We start from the raw sequence: 16,135 nt of genomic DNA on the forward strand, positions 1-16,135 counted from the left end.
GTATACAAATCTGCAAATTTGGTGTTGAAGTGGTCTATGAGGGGCCGAATTTTGTGGAGCCGGTCAAAAGCTGGGTGGCCTCTGGGACGAGAGGTGCTGTTGTCACTAAAGTGCAGGAAACGCAGGATGGTCTAAGAGAACATGGGCATGTGATGAATTGGGTTCGTGGACAGATATGACCGCAATTCATGCTTTTTTGTCAGGCCCATGTTGAGGAGAAGGCCCAGAAAAATTTTAATTTCGGAAACTTGGACGGGTTTCCACCGGAAAGACTGGGCATAAAAGCTTCCCGGGTTGGCGGCTATAAATTGAGTGGCATACCGATTTGTTTCTGCCACGACTAAGTTCAAGAGCTCCGCAGTCAAGAACAGCTCAAAAAATCCCAGTGCCGAACCGATCTGAGCTGTCTCAACCCGAACTCCAGACTGGGAGGTGAAAGGGGGAATTACTGGTGCGGCTGAAGTTGGGGGCTGCCAATCAGGGTTTGCCAGCACCTCAGGGACTCTAGGGGCTCTACGGGCCTGTCTGTGCGGTGGCTGCGACGGGGGAACTAATGCACGTGCCACCGTACCAGCTTCAACTGCCCTTCTGGTGCTCGCCACTTCACCATGTTGTACGGCAGTGCTGGTACTAGGTCCAGGATGGGCTGCGCTGCTAGTGTATGCCTCACCACGTAATCAGACAGCGCCAGCCCTACTCTGCTGCCCTTGAAGCGGATCCTGCGCAACCTGTGGTCTAGCAACACGGGGCCTGGTACGCCTGGTGCTATCAGGAACCTCAAACTCCTCGTCCCAACTTTGGGTCAGACTGTCACTGCTTTCTACAGGTTCATATTCTGACCCGCTAGATTCGTCAGATGAGGGTTACCATTCTTCATCCGACTGGGTCAGAATCCTGTAGGCCTCTTCAGAAGAATACCCCTTGTTTGCCATTTGGTCAACTAAAGGGGTATTCCCTGAGACTACCCAAGAAAAAAAGCAAGCCTGTCTTACAAATGGGAGGCTAGTGAAGTACCGGAATCCGCTGCGATTGATAAAAAATATCAAAACTGCTTTTTTTTTATCACCGCAGCACTTGTAAAGTGATTGTGCAGTGTTAAAAAAAAAAAATACAATTTTTGTCACCGCGGCGGGGCGGGCGTGGGTGAACGCACGTGTGGGCGACCGATCAGGCCTGATCGGGCAAACACTGCGTTTTGGGTGGAGGGCAAACTAAGGTGACACTAATACTATTATAGATCTGACTGTGATCAGTTCTGATCACTTACAGATACTATAAAAGTACAAATGCTGATTAGCGATACGCTAATCAGCGAATCAGTGACTGCGGTGCGGTGGGCTGGGCGCTAACCGACGCTAACTACCTAACAAAGGGGCCTAAACGATCCTAAAACCTAACCGTCAATACCAGTAGAAAAAAAAAGTGACCGTTTACACTGATCACTTTTTTCCCTTTCACTAGGTGATTGACAGGGGCGATCAAGGGGTTAATTGGGGTGATGGGGGGTGATCTGGGGCTAAGTGAAGTGTTTGGTGTGTACTCACAGTGATGTGTGCTCCTCTGCTGGAACCAACCGATGAAAAAGACCAGCAGAGGAGCACAGAAGCCATTTAACACCTTATATTTATAAATATAATGTGTTAACTGGCTTGTGATTTGTTTTTTTGAAAATCATCAGCCTGCCAGCGACGATCATTGGCTGGCAGGCTGATGACGAACTTGTCCTTTAACTTTTGCCAGCCCGCGATGCGCATGCGCGGGCCGGCTCTGAGCGTAATCTCGCGTCTCGCGAGATGACACGCCGGCGCGTCCAGGAGAAATGAATCGACCGCCTCCGGAACGCAATCCTGCGTTAGGCGGTTAAAGAGGTTGTCCAGTCCCAAAATCAAAATTATTTTTCTGTGCTCCTAACACCCCTCATCATTCATACATATGCCCCCAATACCTGTTTTTTTTATGTCTGAGCTTTCCGTCCCCCCTGGAAGGCATTAGAATATCCTGGCAGATCTGTTAACTTTCTGCCCTTCCTCTTTTGTTGAATACATAACTTTGTTGATACAGAAGCCTGGATGCACTGCACAGTGATGAGTCACAGGCTGGCCACAGCCCCCACACTGCTCTGTCTGCAGCTGCTACTCCCACTATAACTCCTGTGTCCATGTTACTACACCCAGACATGTACATACGTCTCACTCAGTGTCTAAATCCCATTACTGACAGTCCACAGGCTCTTCCCTCACTATCTTCTGCGTGTGATACACAGCATGAATCGGAAGCATATCCAATCACATCTGTATCTAACCCTATCATGTATGTGTGCCTGATGCACAGCCTGGTGTGTGCAATACTGCCTGCTGAAGTGTATAGCTAATCCCATTTTGTATGATACAGCCTGCTGAGTGGTGTATCTAATCCCATTTTGTACGATACAGCCTGCCGAGCTGTGTATCTAATCCTATCTTGTATAATCCTGCCTGCTGAGCTGTGTATCTAAACCCTTATGCACATGACCATATCCATTTTGCGATCCACATTTTTTGCAGTCCCATTGAGTTCTATGAATTCTGAGGACACTGACATACAGATGTGGACAGTACACTGATGACATCCATGTGTTTTCCACATCTGTATGTCAGTTCTGCAAAAGATACAACATGTCCTATTCTGGTCCTCATAATGCAGATCTAAAACCCATAGAATTCAATTGGACTGCAAAAAATTAATAAATAATGTGAATCGCATACTGAAAGTATTCTTATTTAACTTACCGCAAAATGGACACAGTTGTGTGCATGAGCCCTATCACTTATACTGAGCGCCCATAACCATGTCATCCACCGCGTCCCCATAACAGTGACATCAACAATGCTTCTGTAACAGTGACCTCCACCGTGCCCTCATAAATTACATCCACAGCGCCCCCATGACAGTGACCTCCACAGCACTCCCGTAACCGTGACCTCCAAAGCACTCCTGCAACCGTGACCTCCACAGTGCACCCATAAAAGAGACATCCACAGTGCCCCCCATTAAAGAGACATCCACAGTGCCCCCCATTAAAGAGACATCCACAGTGCCCCCCATTAGACATCCACAGTGCCCCCCATTAAAGAGACATCCACAGTGCCCCCCCATGAAAGAGACATCCACAGTGCCCCCATTAAAGAGACATCCACAGTTCCCCCCATTAAAGAGACATCCACAGTGCCCCCATTAAAGAGACATCCACAGTGCCCCCCATTAAAGAGACATCCACAGTGCCCCCATAAAAGTGACCTCCACAGTGCCCCCAAAACAGTGACCTCCACAATGCCCCCAAAACAGTGACCTCCACAGTACTCCCATAACAGTGACATCTGCAGTGCTCCTTTAACAGTGCCCTCCAGTGTCCCCATAAAAATGACTTTCACAGCACTCCATAAACAGTGACATCCACAGCGCCCCCATAACAGTGATCTCCACAGCACCCCCATAACAGTGACCTCTACAATGCCCCTAGTGCAATCCAGTGCCCTCTATTTGCCATAGTTTACCCCATTGTGCCATCCAGTGCCCCATTGTGCCCCTTGTGTGCCACCCAGTGTCATCCACAGTGCCCCTCATGTGCCATCTACAGTGCTCCTTGTGTGCTATACAGTGCCCCCTTTGTCATCCTCAATCCCCCTTGTGTGCCATCCAGTGCCCCTCATGTGCCATCCAGTGCCCCCTTTGCCATCCACAGTGCCCCTTGTGTGCCATCCACAGTGTCCCTCATGTGCCCCCTTCGCCATCCACAGTTCCCCTAGTGACTGGTAAAGCATAGCGATCAGCCTCTGTGGCTGATCGCTATGCTGAGACTCATACACAGTGCTTATATCGTGCCATATATGAGTCAGTACAGGCTTCTCATAAAAGTCTTAACACTCAAAAGACAGCCGGGTTCCCAGCGCATGCGCAGTAGTGTGCACGAGTCGGGACCTGGGAAGGTCGGCAGGAGGCAGTGACGTCAGTGATGACGTTCTGTCTCCTGCCTCAGGGAGGAAGAGAAGACGGTGCTGGACCAAAAGACTTGAAAACGCTACAGGAGTGGTCACATGACTGCGAAGAATATCCTGGGAACCACTGCACTGCGGAGGGTAAGTATACCTGTAATATACTTCCCTCCAGAGGTAATCATAGTGGCCAAAATTTAAAGTAGGGGACGGAGAATTTTAATTTGTAATAGATTTTTCATATTCTCAACAGCAGTTTATAGGGAATCAATTTCAGTATGGATCACATTAAGTTTGATATCCTCATGTCTCACAAATCTCATGAGATTTAAGCACCATTAACTGAGGATGTAATTCAGTCCTGTGACTATATAAAAGTAGAATTATTTTTTATTTTTTGTATATATTTTTGGAATGTGGTTTAATCGCACTATACTCTGGTATCACTAGACATCAGTCTCTCTAATATGAGAATTTTGTCAACCAAGTCCAGGTCTAGCTGGCTTGTCTCTATTATCGTCTCCAGATACTGTCATCACTTTGTCTGGTCTACTTTTGCCTTTGTATGCCTCAATTTTAAAACAAATATAAAATGGAGCAGGGGATAGAGTAAATTTGAGACATGTAATAGTAATATCCGATCATATATTTAAAGAGTCAGTATGCACGGCTGAACAAGATTCAAAGTCAAAGTAGAAAAAGCCAGCTCACCCAACATAGACAATCATTAACACACTTTATATGTTCAGAAGTCGCTACTGCAGAAAATAAGTTTTATTGATCCAGCATGTAAATAAAATTCTACTTTATTTCAACATGATATTACTACCTGGGGCACAGCGTCATCTCTATTCATTTAATTTGCACATATCTAAGCATGAAAGTTGCTAGTCTGAATTGTAACCATCGGTATTCACTATAAAACATCAGTGAGTCATTGTTACAAACTATCAGCCAATTGAGCATGATTTACGGTATACAGGAGCAAATTCAGATCACATATTACACCAGTTGTGTTATATAACTATTGAGGTTACAACCGCGAGGACCCAGCGGTGGAAATGTGGCCCGGGATTATACGTTATTGCCGATATGATTTTAATGTTCCTGATTAACTATATATTGATGGCAATATTTTAATACTTTGTCTTACAGGATTTCTGGAGAATCAGCCATTTGATTTTATTTACTTACACAAAAATGCTAAGCCTTAAAGGGAACCTGTCACCGGGATTTTGTGTATAAAGTGGAGGACATGGGTTGCTAGATGGCCGCTAGCACATCCACAATATCCAGTCCCCATAGCTCTGTGTGCTTTTATTGTGTAAAAAAAACGATTTGATACATATGCAAATTAACCTGAGATGAGTCCTGTCCCTGACTCATATCACGTACAGGACTCATCTCAGGTTAATTTGCATATGTATCAAATCGTTTTTTCTACACAATAAAAGCACACAGAGCTATGGGGACTGGGTATTGCGGATGTGCTAGCAGCCATCTAGCAACCCATGTCCACAGCTCTATACACAAAATCCCGGTGACAGGTTCCCTTTAAATACCAAAACCATAAGGGGTTAAAACTAACTTCAGATTCATTTCTCATGCCTTTAATATTTTTATTTGCTGAACTGTTTCTTTACGGTTTAAAGAGGACATGTCACAAATACAACATGCTAATTACCTTTGCAGCTGAATCATCACATTCTTCTTTTACGTTCAGCTTTTCTAATTCTGCTGCAATCATTGCAAATAATTCTGGCGCCCTATACCAGTGAACTATCAGGTGAGTGGTCCCCATCTCTTAGCATCAATAAAATGTCACCCTTGCAATTGACAATGCGCACTGGGGACAGCACACTTGACAATTCACTGCTATCATCAAAGAAAGGTACATAATAAAAGAATACTTTGGCTTTGCAAATACCTCAGCAAATTGAGTGAAGGCTTCTAATGCATGTTGTTTAATAATCCATGTTTGATCTGCAAGAAGAAGTGAAAATAATCCAGAAACTTTTGACAGTACTGAAACCTAAAAAAAAACAAAAAAATAGCAATTAGCATTTCTAAGCACTATTGTAAATTATAATACTTAATACAGCATATTTGGGATATATTCTATACACATTATTACCATAATGTCATGCTGACAGTAAGACTAAATTTACTGTTAAATTTGGAACACAGTGCAAGGTATTACAACTATTTTCCTGCATTCGCTACCACCTGAAGATGCATACAGTACTGTAAAAAAGTTTTAGGCAGGTGTAGGCAAAGTTAGAATGCTTTCAAAAATAGAAGTATAAATAGTTTTTTTTATATTATGCAAAGTAAATGAACAAAATAGAAATGTAAATCAAATCAATATTTAGTGTGACCACAACAGCATCAATTCTTCTAGGTACAGTTGGACACAGTGTTTGAAGGAATTTGGCAGAGAGTTTGCTCCAGATATCTTGGAGAATTAATAATAGGGCTTCTGTTGATGTAGGCTTACACGGAGATAGTTCTCAATGACATTGGCAGAATAAACTCGGAGTCAATCCTACACCTCCCTGATGGTATTGCATGATGAATAACTACCTGCCTGTATTTCTAAGCATTGAGAACACCATTAATCCTGACTAAATCTCCAATGCCATTTTCTTAAAATCTAGTGCAGCAGCAGTAAGGCCCCACAAATCCCTGTCCTCAACATAGAGTCTGTCTGGAAGTCCATGAAGACACAAAAGGATTTCAGCAAGTCTACATCCACAGAAGATCTGTGGTTAGTTCTCTGAGATGTTTGGAACAATCTTTCTGCTGAGTTCCTTCAAAAACTGTGTGCAAGTGTACCTAGAAGAACTGATGCTGTTTTAAAGGCAAATGGTGGTCACAGCAGATATAGATTTTATTTAGATTTATCTTTTGTTCATTCACTTTGCACTTTGTTAAGATAAAAATGAACTATTAACACTTCTATTTTTGAAAGCATTCTTAATTTGCAGCATTTTTCCACAGCTATTTAAAACTTTTGCACAGTATTGTATGTCTCAGCTGAGGAGGCAGGGATTACTTCTAAGCCCCCTTTCACATGGGCGAGATTTCCGTGCGGGTGCAATGCATGAGGTGAACGCATTGCACCCGCACTGAATCCGGATCCATTCGTTTCTATGGGGCTGTGCACATGAGCGGTGATTTTCACGCATCACTTGTGCGTTGCGTGAAAATCACAGCATGCTCCTCTTTGTGCGTTTTTCACGTAACGCAGGTCACATAGAAATTAATGGGGTTGCGTGAAAATCGCAAGCATCGGGAAGCAAGTGCGGATGCGGTGCGATTTTCACGCACGGTTGCTAGGTGACGATCGGGATGGGGACCCGATCATTATTTTTTTCCCTTATAACATTGTTATAAGGGAAAATAGTATTCTGAATACAGAATGTATAGTACAATAGGGCTGGAGGGGTTAAAAAATAAAAATAAAAATGTAACTCACCTTAATCCACTTGTTTGCGCAGCCGGCATCTCTTCTGTCTTCTTTTGTGAGGAATAGGACCTTTGATGATGTCACTACGTTCATCACATGATCATTTCTACCATAGAGATTATGGTAAAAGATCATGTGATGAACGTAGTGATGTCATCAAAGGTCCTATTCCTCACAAGAGAAGACAGAAGAGATGCCGGCTGCGTGAACAAGTGGATTAAGGGGAGTTAAAAAAAAAAAAAAAAAATTTTTTTAACCCTTCAAGCCCTATTGTACTATGCATTCTTTATTCAGAATGCTATTAATTTCCCTTATAACCATGTTATAAGGGGAAATAATACAATCTACATAACCTTGAACCCAAACCTGAACTTCTGTGAAGAAGTTCGGGTCTGGGTACCACATTCAGTTTTTTATCACGCGCGTGCAAAACGCATTGCACCCGTGCGATAAAAACTGAACAACGGAACGCAATCAAAGTCAAAACTGACTGCAATTGCATACCTACTCTCGCGGGTTTGCCGCAATGCACCGGGATGCATCCGGACACGCTCGTCTGCAAGGGGCCTAAGAGTTGGAACAATAATGAACACCATGTGATAAAAATGTAATTTAATTTTATGTAAAAGCTACCTGGACCTCCTGAGTTATAATAATTCTTCCAAGACGTGATAAAAAGTGTAAAACTGCAAACTTCACATGTGATGGGGAGTCTTCTTGACAAAGGGATGAAATAAAGCAGACAACCTTAAAAATATCAAAAGCAGTTATCATGTGGTTGGTTTAACACTGATGCCTGAAGTCACTTTATTGGTATATTATAGATTACAGATTGTGATACACCTTTTATTTCAGTTTTAGGCTCCATTCAGACGTCCTTAGAATGGGTCCGCATCCGTTCCAGAATTATGCGTAACGGGTGCGGACCTATTTATTCTCTAAGGGGCCGGAAGAGATGCGGACAGCACACACTGTGCTGTCCGCATCAGCATTTCCGGAGCGCTTCCCCGATCTTCCGGTCCACAGCTCCGGAAAAAAATAGAGCATGTCCTATTCTTGTCCGCAATTGCGGACAAGAATAGGCATTTTTATGGTGGTGCCGGCAGGGTGTATTGCGGATGCGTAATGCACTACGGACGTCTGAATGGAGCCTTACTGTGTGATATTTAAAGTCATATGGTCAAATAATGGTGAGAATTTAGCAATACTCGCCTTTCATACACCAGATCGACTTTGTGCTTGAATGAGATTTGCTTAATTTATTAAGAGAAGCCTGTTAACCTCTCCAAGACCAAGCCAGTTTTCACTGTAAGGACCAAGCCACATTTTACAATTCTGACATGTTTCAGTTTGTGTGGTAATAACTTTGGAATGCTTTTACAGTGCTGCCCATAATTATTCATACCCCTGGCAAATTTTGACTTAGTTACTTTTATTCAACCAGCAAGTAATTTTTTGATGGTAAATGACATAGGTGTCTCCCAAAAGACAATAAGACTATGTACAAGAGGCATTATTGTGGAAAAAAAAAAACATTTCTCAGCTTTTATTTACATTTGAGCAAAAAATACAAGAAGTTCCGCACTGTGGAAAATCTCAGAGGACGTGGTCGAAAGCCAAAAGTGACACCTGTGCTGGCCAGGAGGATAGTTAGAGAGGTGAAAAAGAATCCAAGGATCACCACCAAGGCCATCCTGGTGAATCTGGGCTCTGCTGGTGGCAATGTCAAGGCAGACAATCCAATGGACTGCACACTGCTGGGTTCCACTTCTCCAGATAAGGCACACAAAAGCTCGCTTGGCCTTTGCAAAAGCTCATTTGCACAAAGAAGAAGACTTTTGGTCTTCTGTGTTATGGTCAGATGAAACAAAAATTTATTGTTTGGTCACAATGAGGTTTCCTTCATTTGGCGTAAAAAAGGAGAAGCCTTCAACCCAAAGAACACCATCCCCACTGTCAAACATGGTGGTGGGACCCTAATGCTTTGGGGGTGTTTTTCAGCCAATGGACCAGGGAACCTAATCACAGTAAACGGCACCATGAAAAAAGAGCAATACATGAGGATTCTCAACAACACCACCAGGCAGTCTGCAGAGAAACTTGGCCTTGGGCACCAGTGGACATTTCAGCATGACAATGACCCAAAACACACAGCAAAAGTGGTGAAGAAATAGTTAGCAGACAACAACATTAACGTTTTGGAGTAGTCCAGCCAGAGTCCAGACTTGAATCCAATTGAGAATCTGTGGAGGGAGCTAAAGATCAGGGTGATGGCAAGAAGACCCTCCAACCTGAAAAATTTGGAGCTCATTGCTAAAGATGAATGGGCAAAAATACCTGTGGAGACATGCAAAAAGCTGGTCTGCAATTATAGGAAGTGTTTGCTGTAATAGCCAATAAAGGCTTTTCTATTGATTATTGAGAAGGGTATGAATAATTTTGGATTGGACACTTTTTGCTCAAATGTAAAAAAAAGTTGAAAAATTATTATTTTTTCCACAATAATGCCTCTTGTACATCGTCTTATTATCTTTTGGGAGATACTTATGTCATTTCCCGTCAAAAAATTACTTGCTGGTTGAATAAAAGTAACTTTAAGTAAAAATTTGCCAGGGGTATGAATAATTATGGGCAGCACTGTATGTATACAAGTGATTCTGAGAGCGTTTTCTCGTGTCAATTATTCTCAATATGATTTACCTTTATTTATAAAAAAAAAAAATATCCCAAATTTATTGAAAATTTGGAAAAATTCACTATATTCTGAATGTGAATTTCTATGCTTTTAAGACGGATAGTAATAACTCATGAAATAGATTACTTTACATTCACTATATGTCTACTAGGTCATATTGAGAAAAAATTACAAAATGGTTCCAAAATATTGGCACCATTTTGTATTTTTTTTTATTTTTTAGAAGGCTTAGAATTTTAAAAGCAGGTTTTAAAAAAAAAAAAATCCAAACCCACTTTTTTAAGGGCCAATTCAGTTATAAGGTCACTTTGTGGGGCTTACATCGTAGAAATAGCCTACAAATGACTCAATTTTAGAACCTACTCCCCTCAAATAATTTAAAACTGATTTTACAAACTTTGTTAACCCTTTAGGTTCTCCACAAGCGTTAAAGGGGTTGTCCAAGTTATTTTTTTATTCTATGTTTCTAACTAGGCAAATGTAACAGCTTTCCAATTAACTCACTTTATCTCCAGTGGCTGGTTCCTCAGATTTCACTGAAGGTCACATGACCTGTGATGTCAGCTTCTCTCCCTACTCTGATAATGTTCCTGCACAAGCCTGAGAGATCTGTACACCAGACGTCAATGTGCTGGCCACGCCCCCTGCACTCTCATCACTGTGCTGGCCACGCCCCCCCTGCACTGTCGGCTGCTTCTTATTGCTCTCCCAAGATTCTTAACCCCTTCAGCTGCACAGACTCCGGGCTGAAGTGTTTAGTGTGTAGCTGCAGGCAGTAAAGAGACAAATGCTGGGTACAGGAGCTGAAAGAGAAGTTCTACAGAGCATTGCAGGTAGGGGGAAGATCCTGTGTGTATTAGCAGTGTCACTGTACAGCTAGGACTTGTAGTTCTATACATAAAACATGCTGCTGAGTCTCCCAGCAGGCAGACATGTCACTCAGGGCAGTACTTGTATTCACTCTCTTAGCAGTGTCATTATACAGCTGGGATTTGTAGTTCTACACATACAAGGGCCAGAATAGAACCAGGGAAATGAGGAAATAGATTTTTTTTGCCTAAAACTTGCTTGGCTTACTTATATATCGCTGACCATCAGATTTACAGTGCTATATCTTTTTTTACATAACTCGGACAACCCCTTTAAAAGAAAAATGGAGATGAAATTCAAAATTTTCTGGCAGATTTTTTTTGGTAGATCTTCCTTTTTAATTCATATTTTCCAGTAAAGCAGCAAGTGTTAACAGCAAAACAAACCTCAACATTTATTACAATGATTCTGTAGTTTACAGAAATACCCCATTTGTGTGCATAAACTGCTGCAAGAGCACAATGTAGGGCTCAGAAGGGAAAGAGCACCACCATATAGTTTTTGGAGAGCAGATTTTGCTAGAATAGTTTTTGGGTGCCATGTCACATTTGAAGAGAACCTAAGGTACTCCTACAGTAGAAATCTCTTATAAGTGACCCCATTTTGGAAACTACACTCCTAAAGGATTTTATTGAGGGGTGTAGTGACCGCTTTGAGCAAACAGGCATACAATACAATTTAGAAACACTTAAAAAAAAAACATCTTTGTTAAGCATTTTGTAGTACACAGAAACACCCCATGTGTATTTGTATCTGCTGTTTGAGTACTCAACAGGTATCAGAAAGGAAGGACCACCATATAGTTATTGGAGGCAGATTTTATTTTTATGGTTTTCTGGCACCATGACACAATTGAGGAGGCGCTGAGGAAACCCCTAAAAACTGACCCCATTTTTCAAACTACACCCCTCAAGGAATTTATTGATGGGTATAGCGAGTGCTTTGACCCCATAAGCATTTCTTAGAATTTAGAAACATTTGCCCCAGATTTTTCATTTTCACAAGGGGCAACATGATTTAAAAAACAAAAGACCGCACAATTTGTTTTACGCAATTTCGACTGAATACAGCAACACTTCACGTGGGTGTGCCACAGGACTCAAAAGGGACAGAGCACAATATGCTTTGGAGGGAAGATTTTTCTGGCATGGTTTTTGGGCACCATGTCACATTTGCAGAGACGCTACAGTACAAAACCCCAAAAAAGTGACCCAATTCTGAAAATTACAGCCCCACAGAAATTTTCAAGGAGTGTAGTGAGCACTTTGAGCCAACAGGTGTTTCACAGAATTTAGAAATGCTTAGCCACGAAAAATTTAATTTTTTCTAGTAAAATGTTGGTTTAGCCCCAGATTTTTCATTTTCACAAGCGATAACAGGAGAAAAAGGACACCACAATTTGTTACCCATTTTCTTCTGAATACAACAACACCCCTTATGTGGTTATACACTGCTGTTTGGTCACACTGCAGGGTTCAGAAGAGAAAGAGCATGATGAGCATGCACTGCAATCACCACTTCCCCATACTCTGGAACTCATGAGCTCATCCATAATGTAAGCACTCATCAGTTTTTGCCCCATAAGACGCAGTGACATTGTTCCCCCACTTTGGGGGGGAAAAAAGTGAGTTCAATAGGGCAAAAAATACGGTACACTTTTTGATTGCTCAATATTACCTATTTAGTGAGGTGACCAAAAAGTAGCTGCTCTGGCAGTTTTTTTTTTTTTTTTAACCTTATGTGGTAGATCATTTAATATTTTTTTTTGTTAAGTCTTATCAAGTTAAAGCATTATTGAAAAGGAAAAATCTTGTTTTTATATTGCCATTTTCTGAAAAGCCATATCGTTTTAATTTTTTTTGCAATGGTCTCATGTGGGGGTTTGTTTTCTGTGGTAACGTTTGCATTGACTTATTATACAAAAGGTCATCCAGACCAAAAAATCCCTGAACGCTGGCAGGGAACAATTGATATGTGGTAATACAGACAGCCACATTGTGTGTGCACCTAGTGAATTGAGCAGAAAACTGCCAAGTAGTGTTGCGCAGACTTATAATAAACAGTGTGGCTGCCTGATCGCCAATTTGTTATAAGTCCTAACCGTCCCCAGTGGCTACTGTAGATGGTGACAGATGGACGTGAGTCTGTTCAATATAACACAATGTGGTAATAATATCCATAAACACACAGACAAATAAAGCACCCACTCAGTACTCCCAGCAATTCCAAGACTACAAGTGACATATTGCCAGTCCCTGATGGTTTTAATTGTTCATGATCTGTCGTCTGTAGGTTTAATTTTAAAGGTACAATTAAAGAATGAGTTTTATATACATCAAACTTTTTGGTTGGGACGCCTAAAGGGATTTTTTAGTCTGGATGACCTTTTGTATAATAAGTGAATTTTCATCCCGAGGGCTCCAACCTAGGGCTCATTTTGTTGTTAACGTTTGCATTGATAACATTTTGGGGTACATACAACTTCTTGATCGCTTGGTATTACGTTTTTTTTTTGTGAGGCAAGGTGACAAAAATGGCTATTTTGACAGTTTTTTTTAATGGCGTTTACCCGAGGGAGTAGATCATGTGAGATTTTAATAGAGCCATTTGTTATGGATGCTGAGATGCCTAACATGTAACATTTTACTTGAAACTTATTATTATTTTTTTTTTCACTTTTTATTTTTGTCTCACTATGGGACTTCAACTTTTCAGGGTTTGATCCCCATTTCAATGTAGTACAATACATGCTGTATTGTGTTGCACTGAACTGTCAGTTTCGCACTGACAGTTGCGTAAGAGAATCAGCCTGGGGGCTGGGTCTCATAGGCTTCTGCGAGTAGGAGCCCCCTCCCTCTGCAAACTGTGCACATGCCGCGGTCAGCTTTGACTGAGGCATCGGAAGGGTTAATTCGCTGGCATTAACGTTTTCAGCTATACCAGCGGAAACAAAAAGGGCCTGGCTGTTACTGGAGAAATCTAAAGTCTTATATACCACAAAAAATAAAGTCACCTCATCCTGCAAGATCGCTAGAAAAATAAAAATATGCCTACCAGAAAATGGTGACGCAAATACAGCTTTGTGTAAAAGTGGTAAAAAAAAACACAAAAACTACAGTTAGGTCCATATATATTTGGACATAGACAACATTTTTCTAATTTTTGTTTTTTCTGTACATTACCACAATAAATTTTGAACAAAACAATTCAGATGCAGTTGAAGTTCAGACTTTCAGCTTTAATTCAGTGGGTTGAATTAAATGATTGCATAAAAATGTGAGGAACTAAAGCATTTTTTAAACTCCATCACTTCATTGCTCAAAAGTAATTCGATAAATTAGATAATAGTAAATAAAAAGTTAATTTCTAATACTTAGTTAAAAACCCTTTGTTGGCAATGACTGGATTGCAGGATAAAACTTACCAGGAAAGATTAAAGGACCTTAACATGTATAGCTTGGAAGAAAGACGAGACAGAGGGGATATGATAGAAACTTTTAAATACATAAAGGGAATCAACAAGGTAAAAGAGGAGAGAATATTTAAAAGAAGAAAAACTGCTACAAGAGGACATAGTTTTAAATTAAAGGGGCAAAGGTTTAAAAGTAATATCAGGAAGTATTACTTTACTGAGAGAGTAGTGGATGCATGGAATAGCCTTCCTGCAGAAGTGGTAGCTGCAAATACAGTGGAGGAGTTTAAGCATGCATGGGATAGGCATAAGGCCATCCTTCATATAAAATAGGGCCAGGGGCTATCCATAGTATTTAGTATATTGGGCAGACTGGATGGGCCAAATGGTTCTTATCTGCCGACACATTCTATGTTTCTATGTTTCTATGACTGCCTTAAGTCTTGAACTCATGGACATCACCAGACGCTGTGTTTTCTCCTTTTTAACGTTTTGCCAGGCCTTTACTGCAGCGGTTTGTTTGTGGGCCTTTCTGTCTGAAGTTTAGTCTTTAACAAGTGAAATGCATGCTCTATTGGGTTCAGATCAGGTGACTGACTTGGCCATTCAAGAATATTTAAACCCTTCAGGACACAGCCTTATTTCACCTTAAGAACCAGGCCATTTTTTGCAAATCTGACCAGTGTCACTTTAAGTGCTGATAACTTTAAAACGCTTTGACTTATCCAGGCCATTCTGAGATAGTTTTTTCGTCACATATTGTACTTCATGACAGTGGTAAAATGAAGTCCCAACAAATATTTTTTTTTTGCATAAAAAAAATACCTAATTTACAAAAAATTAGTTAAAATTAGTAAATTTCAAAGTTTCAGTTTCTCTACTTCTGTAATACATAGTAATACCCCCAAAAATTGTGATGACTTTACATTCCTCATATGTCTACTTCATGTTTGAATTATTTTGGGAATGATATTTTATTTTTTGGAGATGTTACAAGGCTTAGAAGTTTAGAAGCAAATCTTGAAATTTTTCAGAAATTTACAAAAACCCAATTTTTAGGAACCACTACAGGTCTGAAGTCACTTTGCGAGGCTTACATAATAGAAACCACCCAAAAATGACCCCATCTAAGAAACTACACCCCTCAAGGTATTCAAAACTGATTTTACATACGTCGTTAACCCTTTAAGTGTTGCACAAGAGTTATTGGCAAATGGGGATGATATTTGAGAATTTCATTTTTTTGCCTAATTTTCCATTTTAACCCATTTTTTCCCACTAACAAAGCAAGGGTTAACAGCCAAACAAGACTGTATCTTTATTGCCCTGACTCTGCCGTTTACAGAAACACACCATATGTGGCCATAAACTACTGTACGGCCACACAGCGAGGCGTAGAGTGAAAGGTGAGCCTTTTGGTTTTTTTGAAAGCAGATTTTGCTGGACTGGTTTATTTACACCATGTCCTATTTGAAGCCCCCTGATGCACCCCTAGAGTAGAAACTCCATAAAAGTGACCCCATCTAAGAAACTACACCCCTCAAGGTATTCAAAACTGATTTTACAAACTTTGTTAACCCTTTAGGTGTTGCACAAGATTTAATGGAAAATAGAGATACAATTTCAAAATTTCACTTTTTGGGCATATTTTCCATTTTTATATATTTTTTTTCCAGTTACAAAGCAAGGGTTAACAGCCAAACTCATTATTTATTGTC

The 16,135-nt window shown here is 40.9% G+C and overlaps 1 protein-coding gene across 6 annotated transcripts in view; it reads right to left on the reverse strand.

Moving 5' to 3' along the window:
- Positions 1–16,135, reverse strand: part of C9H1orf112 (chromosome 9 C1orf112 homolog) — a 605,884-nt gene that overhangs the window by 162,658 nt on the left and 427,091 nt on the right. For 5 of the 6 annotated variants that reach the window (XM_040407709.1, XM_040407710.1, XM_040407711.1 and 2 more), the window contains 2 exons: positions 8,074–8,187; positions 5,899–6,003 (listed from right to left, as the gene is read on the reverse strand). In XM_040407709.1, the coding sequence (XP_040263643.1) occupies positions 5,899–6,003; positions 8,074–8,187 (219 nt within the window). The remainder of the gene's footprint in view (positions 1–5,898; positions 6,004–8,073; positions 8,188–16,135) is intronic. The other variant, XR_005774249.1, reaches the window with a different exon arrangement.

This window comes from Bufo bufo, chromosome 9, assembly GCF_905171765.1.
Source record: "Bufo bufo chromosome 9, aBufBuf1.1, whole genome shotgun sequence".
Classification (NCBI taxonomy): Eukaryota; Metazoa; Chordata; class Amphibia; order Anura; family Bufonidae; genus Bufo; species Bufo bufo.